Source organism: Somniosus microcephalus, chromosome 7 (genome assembly GCF_052327205.1).
Source record: "Somniosus microcephalus isolate GS21.2 chromosome 7, FLI_Smic_1.0, whole genome shotgun sequence".
Lineage (NCBI taxonomy): Eukaryota > Metazoa > Chordata > Chondrichthyes > Squaliformes > Somniosidae > Somniosus > Somniosus microcephalus.
The window spans coordinates 31,543,181-31,557,919 of record NC_140993.1 but is presented as its reverse complement, the minus strand read 5'-3'; the positions used below and the strand labels follow the sequence as shown (position 1 = coordinate 31,557,919).

At 45.3% G+C, this 14,739-nt stretch overlaps 1 protein-coding gene across 1 annotated transcript in view; it reads right to left on the bottom strand.

The window, feature by feature from the left end:
* LOC147114588 (protein APCDD1-like) overlaps positions 1 to 11,527 on the bottom strand; it is a 44,377-nt gene extending 32,850 nt beyond the window's left edge. Inside the window, exon 1 of the mRNA XM_085992356.1 lies at positions 10,855 to 11,527. Within this exon, the coding sequence (XP_085848482.1) occupies positions 10,855 to 10,924 (70 nt within the window). The 5' untranslated portion in view covers positions 10,925 to 11,527. The remainder of the gene's footprint in view (positions 1 to 10,854) is intronic.
* Between the last annotated feature and the right edge of the window lie 3,212 nt (positions 11,528 to 14,739).

Below are 14,739 nucleotides of genomic sequence, written 5' to 3'. Positions count from 1 at the left end.
TACTTCTGATATTTGCTTAGTTTGATTATTGTTTTATTAGTGTTTGTTTCAGCATATCAGTGTATTAGCCGAGAGGTTATAATTGGCCCCATTGATTGTAGTGAAGCCTTGCAGCACTTTCCTATTCACCTATTATTGCAGCAAGATTAGAATTGCTTTGGACCTGGTGACAGTCTCTCAGAGTAATCGGCATTACAGAAAAGTTGGTTGTAAATTATAATTTTTCTATTAAACTGCTATGGGTTAACACATGGTAGGAATACAGTATTGCATAATTACATAACATTTATCTCTGCTATAATATTCTTTTACAGTGTGCAGTGGAATAATCCTGATAGCGCTGCACTTCAAATCATGTGGTACAATGCCTCTTCTGTTCAAGTCAAGTTATTTGATTGTGTGAGCCAGCAGTGCATCACTGGTGCTGTGGCACTTATTCCGAGCCCGCCAAGAAAAACCAGAAAGTCATAAAGAAAGGTAATTAATGTTAACCCTTTATATACCAACACAGCGGAGTGTGTTTCAAGGCAGCAGCGTATCTTAGGACTGAAGCAACACCGATAACATCATAAACTATTTTCAGTTTATCTCAGCTCCTTGATGTTGCTACTATATAACACAGTGCAAATTGCGTCTTACCCATGTTTAACATGATACAGGAAACTTTGTGCTATCCGGCACCGACGGGACCGAGCTGTTGCCATCCCATCAAAACTGCCGGACAAACCAGCGCTAATGTTGAAACATACGGAGATTTTGAGCTCCGTATCTGGCAACAAACCCTGTTGCTTAGCAACAGCTTCTAAACAGTCGGCCGTACCTTGCAAGCGTCTCTGTAGCTTAGCAACAGCTTCAGCGAGACCTTGCAGAGCCTGACTGGTGAAAAAAAAGCAACGAAAAGAAAAAAAAACCTAACGAAACGGCTCCTGATTTTTGCCGGTGGCTCGAGCATTCCGGACAGTTAACCTCCGGATAAACCAACGTTTCCTGTATTATCGGGAGGGCGGTAATCCACCTGAAAGTAGCCAGTTGCTGGTTGGAGAAGTGAGGAAATTGCAAGAGGAAGGCCTCCCTCCAAATCCTCACCCCTAAGCTTGTCAGCTGAGATTTGCCTCCACCCCCATTGCTACCAATGCATGTAAATGAAGGTGAGCGGACAGGACTTAGGACTGGTGCCGTGGCACTTATTCCGAGCCCGCCAAGAAAAAACCAGAAAGTCATAAAGAAAGGTCATTAACGTTAACCCTTTATATGCCAACACAACGGAGTGTGTTTCAAGGCAGCAGCGTATCTTAGGACTGAAGCAACACTGATAACATCATAAGCTATAGACTTAGGACTTCCCTGCCTCTGCATCACTAATGGAGAAGGAGGCCAGAAGGAAGGAGGTGGTGGCGGCTGGGTTGGGGGTGGGGGGGGGGGGCGGGGAGCAGTGGCGGTGAGAAGCAAGCTGAATGATTTTCTGATGCAAAAGATAGGAGATCTCCTTCCTGCCTTCTTCCACTCCTAACCCTTCAAACTGCCTGTTCTTTTTCAATTGGGCTCATTCAAAGCCAATTTAAATTAAATTAATTAAATAAATCTGGAATAAAAAGCTAGTATCAGTAACAGTGACCATGAAACTACCGGATTGTTGTAAAAACCCAGCTGGTTCACTAATGTCCTTTAGGGAAGGAAATCTACCGTCCTTACCCGGTCTGGCCTATATGTGACTCTAGACCCACAGAAATGTGGTTGACTCTTAACTGCCATCTGAAATGGCCTAGCGAGCCACTCAGTTGTATACAAGTAGGTGACTCACCACCACCTTCTCGAGGACAATGAGGGATGGGCAATAAATGCTGGCGTTGCCGGCAATTTCCACATCCCATGAATGAATAAAATTAAGAATTTCATGTCTCGCACTTTCAGGAGCTTCTGCTCCCTTTAAAGCGTCATGTGATACAGCACAGGACTTTTCCTCCCCCCACAGTGGTAGACTCCTACCGAAGATCGGCGATAATGATAGGAACGTTGATGTAGTTTCTGACGCAACCACTAACTCTGGCACTGCATTCCACAACTTCATAACTTTCTGGGTAAAGACGGTTTTTTCTGCTCTCTGTTCTAAATCCCTTACATTTAATCTTGTATCATGGCGCCTCAATCTAGATTATTCAACTACTGAAAACACTCTGCTTCTCTCTACCCTGCCCCACCCTTTCATAATTTTAAACACCTCTATTATAATCGGCTTTGTTCTAAGGAGAAAACACCCAAATTTCAAGTCTTTCCTCGTAAATATACTGTACTTGCTCATACCAGGCAGCATCTTATTGAATGTGTGTTGTAGCCTCTCTAAAGCCTCAATACCCTTCCTACATTGTGGAGCCCAATACAGCAAACAGTACTCTTAACTGAGGTTTTATACAGGCTCATCATTACCTTTTGGCTTTTATATTCTACATCTTGTGCTAAAACCTAGAATACCGTTAGCATTTTTTTTACAGCCTTAACAACCTGAAGCACTGCCTTTAATGCCTTGTGAACCTGTACCTCAAAATCCTTCTGTTCTTGCTCGACACTGAGCCTACTCCCATTCAGATATAATTACTGCTGGTATTTTGTTTAACTAAAATGGATCACCTCGCACTTACTGATACTGGATTCCATCTGTCCATTTAACCCATTCCCCCATCTTTTTAGTATCTCTTTGCAGTTTCCTTTTGTCTTCTAAAGAATTAACCATGGTTACATCTGCAAATGTTGACACCAGTTCCTCTTGGCCTATATCAAAATCATTGACATACACAGTGAACAGAAGTGGCCCCAGAACGAAACACTGTGGGACACCATAACCCACTTCCAACCACTCTAAAAATCTCATAACCAAATATAGCAACGTTTGTAGGTCTGCTTGAGGAAGGTGTCCTATACACATTTTAGGAATTTTATACCCTTTTCTCCATTTACTTCTTTTCTGTCCCAATCTTCTGTGACTGATTGAGGCAGGTTCTTTCCATTTCCCCTTACATGGCAATGGCCTTTTACCAGGCATAATGCACCTTAGGTAGCAGTCTTCTTGGATACCTAGACTGCCCTTCTTTGCTTGTCCCCTCTGATTCTACCCTTCCTCTTCCAGATAGAGAGGGATGGCCAGCATGATACCCATAGGCTCGATTTAGGCAGGCCTCAATTACAATTCTCTCACTGCTGCCCACAGATGGCACAGCTTTTAGGTGGTGTCAATAGCTGCAGTAGTGAAGCACAAGAACACCATGAAGCTGAGGAAACAATGGACACAAAGCTGGGTGGGAGGGTATGCTGTGAGGAGGATGTCGTGAAACTCCAGTACAATTTGGACAGGTTGGGTGATTGGGCAGAAACATGGCAAATGCACTATAATGTGGATAAATGTGAGGTTATCCACTTTGGTGGCAAAAACAGGAAGGCAGATTATTATTTGAATGGCAATAGATTGGGAGAAGGGGAAGTGCAAAGAGACCTGGGTGTTCTTGTGCACCAGTCGCTGAAGGTAAGCATGCAGGTGCAGCAGGCGGTTAAGAAGGCAAATGGTATGTTGGCCTTCGTAGCAAGAGGATTGGAGTACAGGAACAAGGATGTCTTGCTGCAGTTGTACAGGGCCTTGGTGAGACCACACCTTGAGTATTGTGTGCAGTTTTGGTCGCCTTACCTGAGGAAGGATGTTCTTGCCATGGAAGGAGTGCAGTGAAGGTTCACCAGGCTGATACCTGGGATGGCAGGAATGACGTATGAGGAGAGATTGTGTCGATTGGGCTTATACTCACTGGAGTTTAAAAGATTGAGAGGGGATCTCATCGAAACCTATAAAATTCTGTCAGGCCTGGACAGACTAGATGCAGGAAGGATGTTTCCGATGGTAGGGGAGTCCAGAACCAGGGGTCACAGTCTAAGGATAAGGGGTAAGCCATTTAGGACTGAGATGAGGAGGAATTTCTTCACCTAGAGAGTGGTGAACCTGTGGAATTCTCTGCCACAGAGGGCGGTGGAGGCCAATTCATTAAATACATTCAAGAAGGAGTTGGATATATTTCTTAAGGTTAAAGGGATCAAGGGATATGGGGAGAAGGCAGGGACAGGGTACTGAATTTGGATGATCAGCCATGATCGCATTGAATGGCGGAGCAGGCTCGAAAGGCCGAATGGCCTACTCCTGCTCCTATCTTCTATGTTTCTATGGAATTCCTGGGTCATCGTGCAAGTTACTTGATGCAATTACCAACTAGACTCAGCTTTAAGGAACAGGAGTCAGGAAGGCTGACCAAGTGAGTTCCAGCAGTGTGGTTCAGGTGCTGAGACTGTATTGAGATAAGGACCTTGGTAACTTTATTGAGCCTAGCACACACTTAGTGCACAGACCCTCAGTATCACAGGAATTTCCCAATCACACTATCGCATGCTGTGCACAGTGGGTGCAGGCCTCATCCTCAATACCCGATAATATGGGACCCCTGCACCTGATGTCCATCAACGTGATTGGATACCCAGCATTGCATTATCCGCTCCAATATTCCACAAAAAATCCTACTAACTCAAAACCGGCAAACCTCCGAAGTGAATCAAACCTCTCGTCGTTAAACATATAGGAAGCAACGTGGGGAGAAGGTTGGTTAGTTGGGTCTGTAGGTTACGGTGCGATATACCTGTACTGCCCGAGAGCTAGTAAGCTCAATATTATTTGGTTAGTAGTTTCCCAGTGAATTATATCTCACCATTATGTAGCTTATTATGTTTATGCTTAGTGAGACCTGAAGAAAACTTTCTATTAAATTGCCCTCAATCCCTATCCGCTATTCATTAGATGTTTGATAGTTTGCAATAATGCATGCATTAACTTAAAGAATGCACTTTAGGTGCACTTAAACTGCAAGTTTACCAGTGCTAAATTTGCAGTCTAAATCCAGAGTCTGGAGCGAAGTGGAGTGAGATTATCTGGAGATAGTCGCCTCACACCGCTTTAGTTTGACACTGCGGGCGGGCGGGGTATACATTGGGGCAGTAATTCCTCCCCAAACGCGTGAGTACGGAAGGGGTACTCACGTGTCTGGCCGGAGGAAATGCCGGTTTTCAGTGCATGCACAGCGCATGCACTGAAAACCGGCATTTCCTCTCCTCTAACCCAAGAGGTGAAGAGGCTAGCGCGTGCGCTGTAGGGGGCAGCGCGTGCGTCTTGGATTTCCTCTGTTTTGGGGGATTTGCGCATGTGTAAAGGCCTCTGGTCTTTACGCTTGTAAAAAGCACACGTAAGTATTTATTTTTACAGGTAAGCGGTGTTTCAGTGCAATTTAGAATTTTTTTCCCCACAGGTTTATTATTTTAAAGAATCTACAATAAGGTAAGTTTAGTTTTAGACCCTTTTTATTAAAAATGTATTTTTTTCAACAAAAAAAATTATTGTTTAAATTATTTTTTTAAACTTATTTATACTTAATTTAATGATTGGGATATTTTTTTAAATGTTATTTAAAGTTTAAGTAGTGTTTTGGGGTGCAGTACTTCTCATGAGTTTGACAGTTCTTACTCTCAAACTTATGAATGAAGTTTCCCCTCCCCTGATTGGCTGAACAGTGCTCACCTGATCCCAGCTGGCACATCGCACTAACTACGCCGCTGGGTCAGGTTAGCACAGCGCGCCGACATCAGAACCGGGCCACTGACAGGAAATCCACTGCGGGCCAGCTTTCAGATGTCGGCGCGCCGGGTAAGTGCACATCGGGGGCTTGCACGCGCAGCAAGCCCCCGACACCAAGTTCTGGGCCATTCATTCAGTGCAGCATCAAACCAATTTACAAAGCACTCAGGGGACCCACGGGGCCCCTGGGCAGGTTTGAAACTTAACTTACCTCAGCTGAAATGTTTAGGGAGAAGAGATTCTCCCCTTGCTGCTCTCTAAATATTCAACTTTCTCACCGAAGAGAGAGTGTGTTGTGCAAGTGTGTATTCTGGTTAGTGCACACTTATCTCCTAAAGAGTTCCAGTTAGGCAGAACCGAGCAATGTTAAACAGGCTGGACCCTAAACTGCAAGTATTGATCTCAGATTCTTTAAATGCATCATTCAAAAATGTTATTTATAACCATGGAAGTTTACAGCACAGAAGGAAGTTTTCCAGCCCTTTGCGTGTTTACTTACTCTTTGCTGGAACAATCCAAAACTAATTCTACTGCCCTGCTTGCTCCTCAAAGCTCTCTGCTTCAAATATTTATCATTTTTTCCATGAAAGATGCAACGGTTTCTGCCACAGCTACTCCCTGCGGCAAAGCATTATATGCTCCAACAACCTAATGTGTAAAGACATTTCTTCCACTGTCTGCTTACTCTCTTTAGCAACACTTTTAAATGGATGACCACTCATCACTGACTTCCCAGCCGGTGGATAAAGAAGGAAAGAAATACTACCTTTCAACATAAGAACATAAGAAATAGGAGCAGGAATAGGCCACTTGGCCCCTCGAGACTGTTCCGCCATTCAATAAGATCATGGCTGATCTTGGGCTCAAAGCCACTTCCCTGCCCGCTCCCCATAACCCTTCACTCCCTTATCTTGCAAAAATCTGTCTATCTCCACCTTAAATGTATTTAATGACCCAGCCTCCACGGCTCTCTGGGGCAGAGAATTCCACAGATTTACGACCCTCTGAGAGAAGAAATTCCTCCTCATCTCAGTTCTAAAAGCGCAACCCTTTATTCTGAGACTGTGCCCCCGTATTCTAGATTTCCCCATGAGGGGAAACATCCTCTCTGCATCTCTCTTAGGCAGTCCCTCAGAACCGAGGATGACTTGCTTCCACATTAAAAATGAGTTCTCAGGTGACTGATGAGTCCAATGCGGGACCTACAGTCTCTGTCACAGGTGGGGCAGACGGTGGGTGGGGTGCTTGGGTTGACGTGCACTCCTTGCGTTGCCTGCGCTTGGCTTCTGCTTGCTCCCGGCGAAGAGACTCAAGGTGTTCGGCGCCTTCCCGGATGCTTCTCCTCCACTTTGTGCGCTCTTGGGCCAGGGATTCCCAGGTGTTGATGGGGATGTTACACTTTTTCAAGGAGGCTTTGAGGGTGTCCTTGAAGCATTTCCTCTGCCCACCTGGGGCTCCCTTGCCGTGCCGGAGCTCCGAGTAGAGCGCTTGTTTTGGGAGTTTCGTTTCTGGCATGTGGACGACGTGACCCGTCCATTGGAGCTGATTGAGCGTGGTCAAAGCTTCAATGTTGGGGATGTTGGCCTGAGCAAGAGCACTGATGTTGGTGCGCCTATCCTGCCAATGGATTTGCAGGATCTTGCGGAGGCAGCGTTGGTGGCACCTCTCCAGTGCTTTGAGGTGCCTGCTGTACATGGTCCATGTCTCTGCATCTACTGTCGAGCCCCCTCAGTATCTTATATGTTTCGATAAGATCACCTCTCATTCTTCTAAATTTCAATGAGTATAAGTCCAGCCTGCTCAACCTTTCCTCATAAGTCAAACCCCTTATCTCTGGAATTAACCTAGTGAATCATCTCTGAACTGCCTCCAATGCAAGTATATCCTTCCTTAAATAAGGAGACCAAAACTGCAGTACTCAAGCTGTGGTCTCACCAATACCCTGTACAGTTGTAGCAGGACTTCCCTGCTTTTATACTCCAACCCCCTTGAAATAAAGGCCAACATTCCATTTGCCTTTTTGATTACTTGCTGTACCTGCATGCTAACTTTTTGTGTTTCATGCACAAGGACCCCCAGGTCCCTCTGAACTGTAGCATTTTGTAATCTCTCTCCATTTAAATAATAGTTTGCTTTTTTATTTTTCCTGCCAAAGTGGATAACCTCGCACTTTCCCACATTATACTCCATCTGCCAAATGTTTGCCCAGTACGTAGGTAATGCTCTCTTGCTGAACCTGATGTGGCCCTGTCATTCTAATTCACTGGAAATAAGCCTCATTGCCTTCATTACCTCGACTATTACAATGACATCCAGAGGCGCTACTTAAAACCTACTTCTTTGGCCAAGCTTTTGGTCACCTTTCATAATCTCTATTTCTTTAGCTTCACCTCCATTTCTGTGAAGTGCCTTGGGACTGATTGTTACTTTTAATGTGTTGGATAAATGCAAGCTATTGTGGAAGCATTGAAAGCAAAAGCCTGAGTTTGTGCTGAGGAGATATCCTCTCAGTTTCCTTTATTCATTCATGAGATGTGGGCGTCGCTGGCAAGGCCAGCATTTATTGCCCATCCTTAGTTGCCCTTGAGAAGGTGGTGATGAGCTGCCGCCTTGACCCGCTGCAGTCCGTGGGTGAAGGTACTCCCACAGTGCTGCCAGGGAGGGAGTTCCAGGATTTTGACCCAGCGATGATGAAGGAGCGGAGATATATTTCCAAGTCAGGATGGTGCGTGACTTGGAGAGGAACTTGGAGTTATAGGGTGTGAGGCCATAGTCTGGAAATGGAGAATAGAACTAGGAGGTTCTGGGGATAGAATGAAAGATGCAGATAGAATGATACTGGAGATGATAGCATAAAGCACAGAAAATACAGAACATAATTGATAATAGAGTTAGAGAAGATAGGAAGGCATGGAATGAGCGGCGACCATACAGCCCATTCCTTCCACAGACCATGTACGATCTAGCAGAGTCTCTCCCACATGGGAAAATGTCCTGCCAAATCTCTCCTTTACACCCAAAACGTAGTCTGACAAAACTGCACTGTAGCTATGGACACTCACACCTCCATTAATCAGCCCTGGAGAGAAACAAATTAGAGAGAGGGGGGCGGGGGGCGGCAAGAAGAGTTAGATTTAAAAAAAAGATGTAGTTATTTTATTAAAGAGAAGTGCGATACCAGGAGATAAGCCTCCATTCTGGCACCAGTCCAGCTTGTTGACATCGAGTCAGGGACATTGTGCCCAAGTAAGCGGTTTCAAGAACGGTAACAGGAGGCTGCAGACTGAATTGAAACCCTCATTAACATTCAGTTGGTGAAGCCCATGAGAAAGCGTTTAGTCCTTTCCCTGCATTACTAACATATTCACCACACTGCAGCCCCTTACACATGTATTTGTAAAAACAGAAAACCGATCATTTTGCATAATAGTGAAAGTACAATTAACTAGTTTGTGCATTACAGTGAGGTGCAATAACATTCCGTTAAGTTTTGGAGTTACTTAGGGGTGGGAAATAGTGGTGATCGGTTTTGCTTTAACTTGCAGTACTCTGAGCAAACATCTCCACGTCAGGCGCAATTTATTCTCTTCATCAGCATTGATTTACTTCGTTGGTTTGAGCGAGATTAAAAAAAAGTCGCTTTATAATTTCCAACAGATGGGATTTTGTTCTCCCTATCCTCAGCCCTTCAATGATTCACAGCTTATATTCAGGGTGAACTTTCCCTCTCCCCGCATTGAGGTGTACAGTTCCAGCTCTGATACTGAGTGGAGGGTTATTTTGTTGCTCTGTTTCTTTTGATAAGTTTCACTTTTATGGCGGAGATCCGGGCTGAGACCGCCGCCGGGCAAAGGTGACGGGTCAGCGGCCCTTGAATGAATGAAACTGACACGATATTGACAAAACGGGGGGTCCTTGGGAAAAGTCCCGCCTGCGGTTTAAAGCCAACAGATCTCCAACTTTTTAAACACAACAGCACACAACACCGACATAACCGCTTTTAAGTGTAAGTTTTAAGGCCAGCTTAATTTCCGCGAGAACCCGGGACTGTAAACACAATTCCTAAAAAAAAAATCATTTCTACAACAAGAAGAAAAAAACAATCGCACCATTTGGAGAAATGTTCCAGACACTTAAAAAAAAACTTTCACAGGCGGCCTCGAATTTATTGCCCTCCCTCCCGGTGCTGCTTTGATGTATTCCGGCGCTGACACCTCCGGTGCGGACCCGTGTGTCCTCTGTTGACAGATTCGGGCAACTCTGCGTCGCCGCCACCACCCAAAACTTGACGAAAGAAGGGCAGTCAATTGAAGGGTTAAAGCAGCGCCGACTGCGACACGCGGCTCGTCCCAGAAAGCAAAGTGTTCACTGAAATGGGTTATCCATTAAAGAATGAGGATACTCATATTGGGCAGTGCTGTGCTGGGCACACAAACATCTAAAAGGCAGTCACTACGGGCAAGAGTGGCACTGATTTGCTGCAAGTACCTTCAGTATCGCCTCAACCCAATTCTCAGCTGGGTGGGAGACCCATTCAAAAATGCATTACAGTTTTTAGAGTATGGATGGCATAATCTCTGTGTGTGTGTGTGTGTGTGTGTATATATATTTACACACACGTGCCTATACACACATAGACATAGACACACACATACATGGAATGTACTACAATAGCAAAATACTGCAGATGCTGGAAATCCAAAATAACAACAGAAAACGCTGGAAAAACTCAGCAGGCCAGGCAACATCCGCGGAGAGAAAACAGAGTCAACGTTTCAGGTCGATGACCTTTCCTCTGAGGAAGGGTCCCAGACCTGAAACGTTGACTCTGTTTCGCTCTCCACGGATGCTGCCTGGCCTGCTGAGTTTTTCCAGCGTTTTCTGTTGTTATACATAGAATGTACTGCCTGAAAGGGTGGGTGGAGGCAGATTCAATCGTGGTTTTCCAAAGGGAATTGGTTAAGTACCTGAAGGAAATTATTTTGCAGGGCTACTGGGAAAGGGCGGGGGAGTGGGACTAGCTGAAGTGTTCCTGCAGAGAGCCGGCACGGACTCGACGGGCCGAATGGCCTCCTGTGCTGTAACCCATTCTATGATTCTCTCTCTCTCTCTATATATATATATATATAATAATACACACACACACATATCTAAGAAACAAAACGTTATGCCAGAAAGCAAGAGATTGACCGATAACTCACCGGGGAGGATTAGTGTCAGCAGCAGGTATGGGAGGACTGGTGTCAGGCGGTGCGAAGACATCGTTTCCATGTATTATTAGTTGTCCGAATTCACCCCCAAACTAAATGAGATTCGGGTCGGCGCAACAAATCCGAGGGCGCTCAGCTCAAAAGTCAAAATCCCGCTGTGACTTGCACTGAAAGTTCCGCCGACCTGTGCTCAGCTGTAGCATCGGGAGGGAAGAGAAGTAGGAGAAGAGGGGGGGGGGGGGGGGGGGGTGAGCAAAGGAAAGAGAATGATATCTTTGCTGCTTTCTCTTCCTTCTGTCCCGCACACCGGCAGAGCGGCGGTAACCTCGAGTCTGTCTTGTCTATTTCGCTGTCTTGTCTATTTCGCTCTTCAGTTTCCAGTCCCCTTGCGGTGCAGTAACCGACCGGGTGAACTCGATCAGATAAACCGTGCAGAAGTTGCTCTTTTTAAGTTCCCAAGAAACCGGAATGAACGTTCGTTTGTGTGTGTGTGTTAAAAAAATGTGTCGCTGCTTTGTCTGGAAGTCCCCCTCGATCTGAGGCAGCGCATCCGGAGGATCTGGGAGCCGTGTGAGTGCTGCTCCGGCACTTGCTGCAGTTATTGCTCTGCTCAGCTGCTTTGAGTTTGTGTGTGTGTCTCTCCCTCTCTCTCTCTGTCTGTTGAGAGGCCTCTCCGTTCCCAAGCACAGCAGCACTGGCTGAGGGTCAGGAGGTGGAGACTCGGCCTCTTCAGCACTGCATCAAAGAGATGGGTTTATGACGATCATTCTTGTGGCACAGTGAGAGTGGGGGTAAAAAAAATCAGCACTCTCCCACAAGCTCACAATGAAATATCCTTAAAAAATTTTATTTTACTGGTCTAAATCTTAAACTTTACGAAATAAAATCACAATTTCCCCCCGGAATGTCCCTTTTCTCTCTCTTCTTAGGCAGTCCCTCGGAACCCCCCTTTTAATTGGGTATCTTCGCAAAGCAAATTCTCCCCTCCCTCCAACTTCTGTTGGGGAAAGGCATTTGGTTACCAGTCACCGCCTTAAACCTGCCACTTTCCTTTAATACACTCAGAATTAAACACCCAATGACCTTTTCATCCCGTATAAATAAGCATTGTTATTTAAAAAGATAATAAATGTTATTTCAATTCAACCCACATTACAATCCATATTACTACCAATATAAACATAAAATACTAGATGGCAGCAGTGGACAAGTTATCTCTGAGACTTGGGGCCAATTCCAAACCAGATTGCTGGGATTCAAGGCATGGCTCCACTGCCACTTTCATGCACCCGTAACTGCCTGTCAGTGAAGCTAAAGTGGGAACATCACTCCGGAATCAGGCCCTGATCTGACTCCCGCCACGCCGAAACTAGGAAATGAGAACCCCTTTACTAGGAGGCAGTCTCACACTGAGAGAAAGACTTGCATTTATATAGCGCCTTTCACGACCACCGCATCCCAAAGCGCTTTACAGCCAATGAAGTACTTTTTGAAGTGTAGTCACTGTTGTAATGTGGGAAACGCGGCAGCCAATTTGCGCACAGCAAGGTCCCACAACCAGCGATGTGATAATGACCAGATAATCTGTTTTTAGTGATGTTGATTGAGGGATAAATATTGGCCAAGACACCGGGGATAACTCCCCCGCTCTTCTTCGAAATAGTGCCATGGGATCTTTTACGCCCACCTGAGAGAGCAGACGGGGGCTCGGTTTAACATCTCATCTGAAAGACGGCACCTCCGACAGTGTCAGCCTAGCTTTATGTGCTCAAGTCCCTGGAGTGGAACTTGAACCCACAACCGTCTGACTGGTTTAATTTATAATCCACCTGGGTGACTGCAAAGCCCCAGTTACAAATTGCCCATGTGGTCCATTGGGAAGTTCATTTGCTGGTGGGCATAAGTAGCCTGGCAGATGTGTCTAATGAAGAACTGACAGCACTTCTCTTCTGGAGATGACCACTACCCCCCTGAGGAGGGTTTCACTGCCTCCAACCGCACTGCAATTTTAGTTGTACCACTGTATTGCCTCTAATACATGCTTGGTATTGGAGGCAAGTTTGTAGTGTAAAAGACTGTTGCATTCAATCACCTTGTCAGCTCCTCACTGACACCTTAACCTGACAGTATGGGTTTGACTAACAGTTGCCCTCCAAAACTGCCCTGAGTTTCCTCAGATGGTTTCTCAAGCACTGGAACATCTTTAAGTGTCTGCGTAAATATTGCACTTTCCTCAAAAAAGTTGGAGGTTAAGCATAGAATCAGTCTTCATGAAGAAGTCAACTGATAGGATCAATATAGGATCATAGAATCACAGAATGGCTACAACACAGAAGGAGGCCGTTCAGCCCGTCGAGGCCGTGCCGGCTCTCTGCAAGAGCACTTCAACTAGTCCCACTCCCCCGCCCTTTCCCTGTAGCCCTACAAATTTTTTTCCTTCAGGTACTCATCAAATTCCCTTTTGAAAGCCATGATTGAATCTGCCTCCACCACCCTTTCAGGCAGTGCATTCCACCACCCTTTCAGGCAGTACATTCCAGATCCTAATCACTCGCTGCGTAAAAATGTTTTTCCTCATGTCATCTTTGGTTCTTCTGCCAATCACATTAAATCTGTGTCCTCTGGTTCTCGACCCTTCCGCCAATGGGAACAGTTTCTCTCTCTATCTAGACCCCTCATGATTTTGAACGCCTCTATCAAATCTCCCCTCAACCTTCTCTGCTCCAAGGAGAACAACCCCAGCTTCTCTAGTCTATCCATGTAACTGAAGCACCTCATCCCTGGAACCATTCTTGTAAATCTTTTCTGCACCCTCTCTAAGGCCTTCACATCCTTCCTAAAGTGCGGTGCCCAGAATTGGACACAATACTCCAGTTGAGGACGAACCAGTGTTTTATAAAGGTTCATCATAACTTCCTTGTTTTTGTACTCTATGCCTCTATTTATGAAGCCCAGGATCTCGTATGCTTTTTTTAATCACTTTCTCAACCTGCCCTGCCACCTTCAACGATTTGTGCACATATACCCCCAGGTCTCTCTGTTCATGCACCTTTAGGATTGTACCCTTTAGTTTATATTGCCTCTCCTCGTTCTTCCTACCAAAATGTATCACTTTGCACTTTACTGCATTAAATTTCATCTGCCATGTGTCCACCCACTCCACCAGTCTGACTATATCCTCTTGAAGTCTATCCCTAGCCTCCTCGCTGCTCACTATACTTCCAAGTTTTGTGTCATCTGCAAATTTGGGAAATCAGCCGATTAGCTGAGTGAGCCTGCGTACCGACTTACCATTCCTGCTCTTGGTTTGCAGCAGTATGCCAACCCCAATGCCAAAAATGCTTCCTCCCTTCCATGAGCTTTTAAAAAATCCTGCTAAAATCATAATCCCGACAAGAGGTGATAAAAAACTATCATGGACACCATTTTATGAGCACAATAAATAAACTATTAAATTTTGATACTGTGAGATTATCTCTGTGGACAAGATGTTAAACCGAGGCTCCATCTGCCCTATCAGGTGGACGTAAAAGATCCCATGGCACTATTTCGAAGAAGAGCAGAGGAGTTCTCCCTGGCATCCTGGCCAATATTTATTCCTCAATCAACATAACAAAAAACAGATTATCTGGTCGCTACCTCGTTGCTGTCTGTGCACAAATTGGCTGCCGTGTTTCCTACATTACAACAGTGACTACACTGCAAAAGTACTTCATTGCCTGTAAAGTGCTTTGGGACGTCCTGAGGTCATGAAAGATACTGTACAAATGCAAGTTTCTCTTTCTTTCACTGGTGTATTATTTACAGCCAGCTGCCCACATCCACAAACATATTAGCCTACTTTCATGGGAGGGACTGGCAGACATGAGAGAGAGG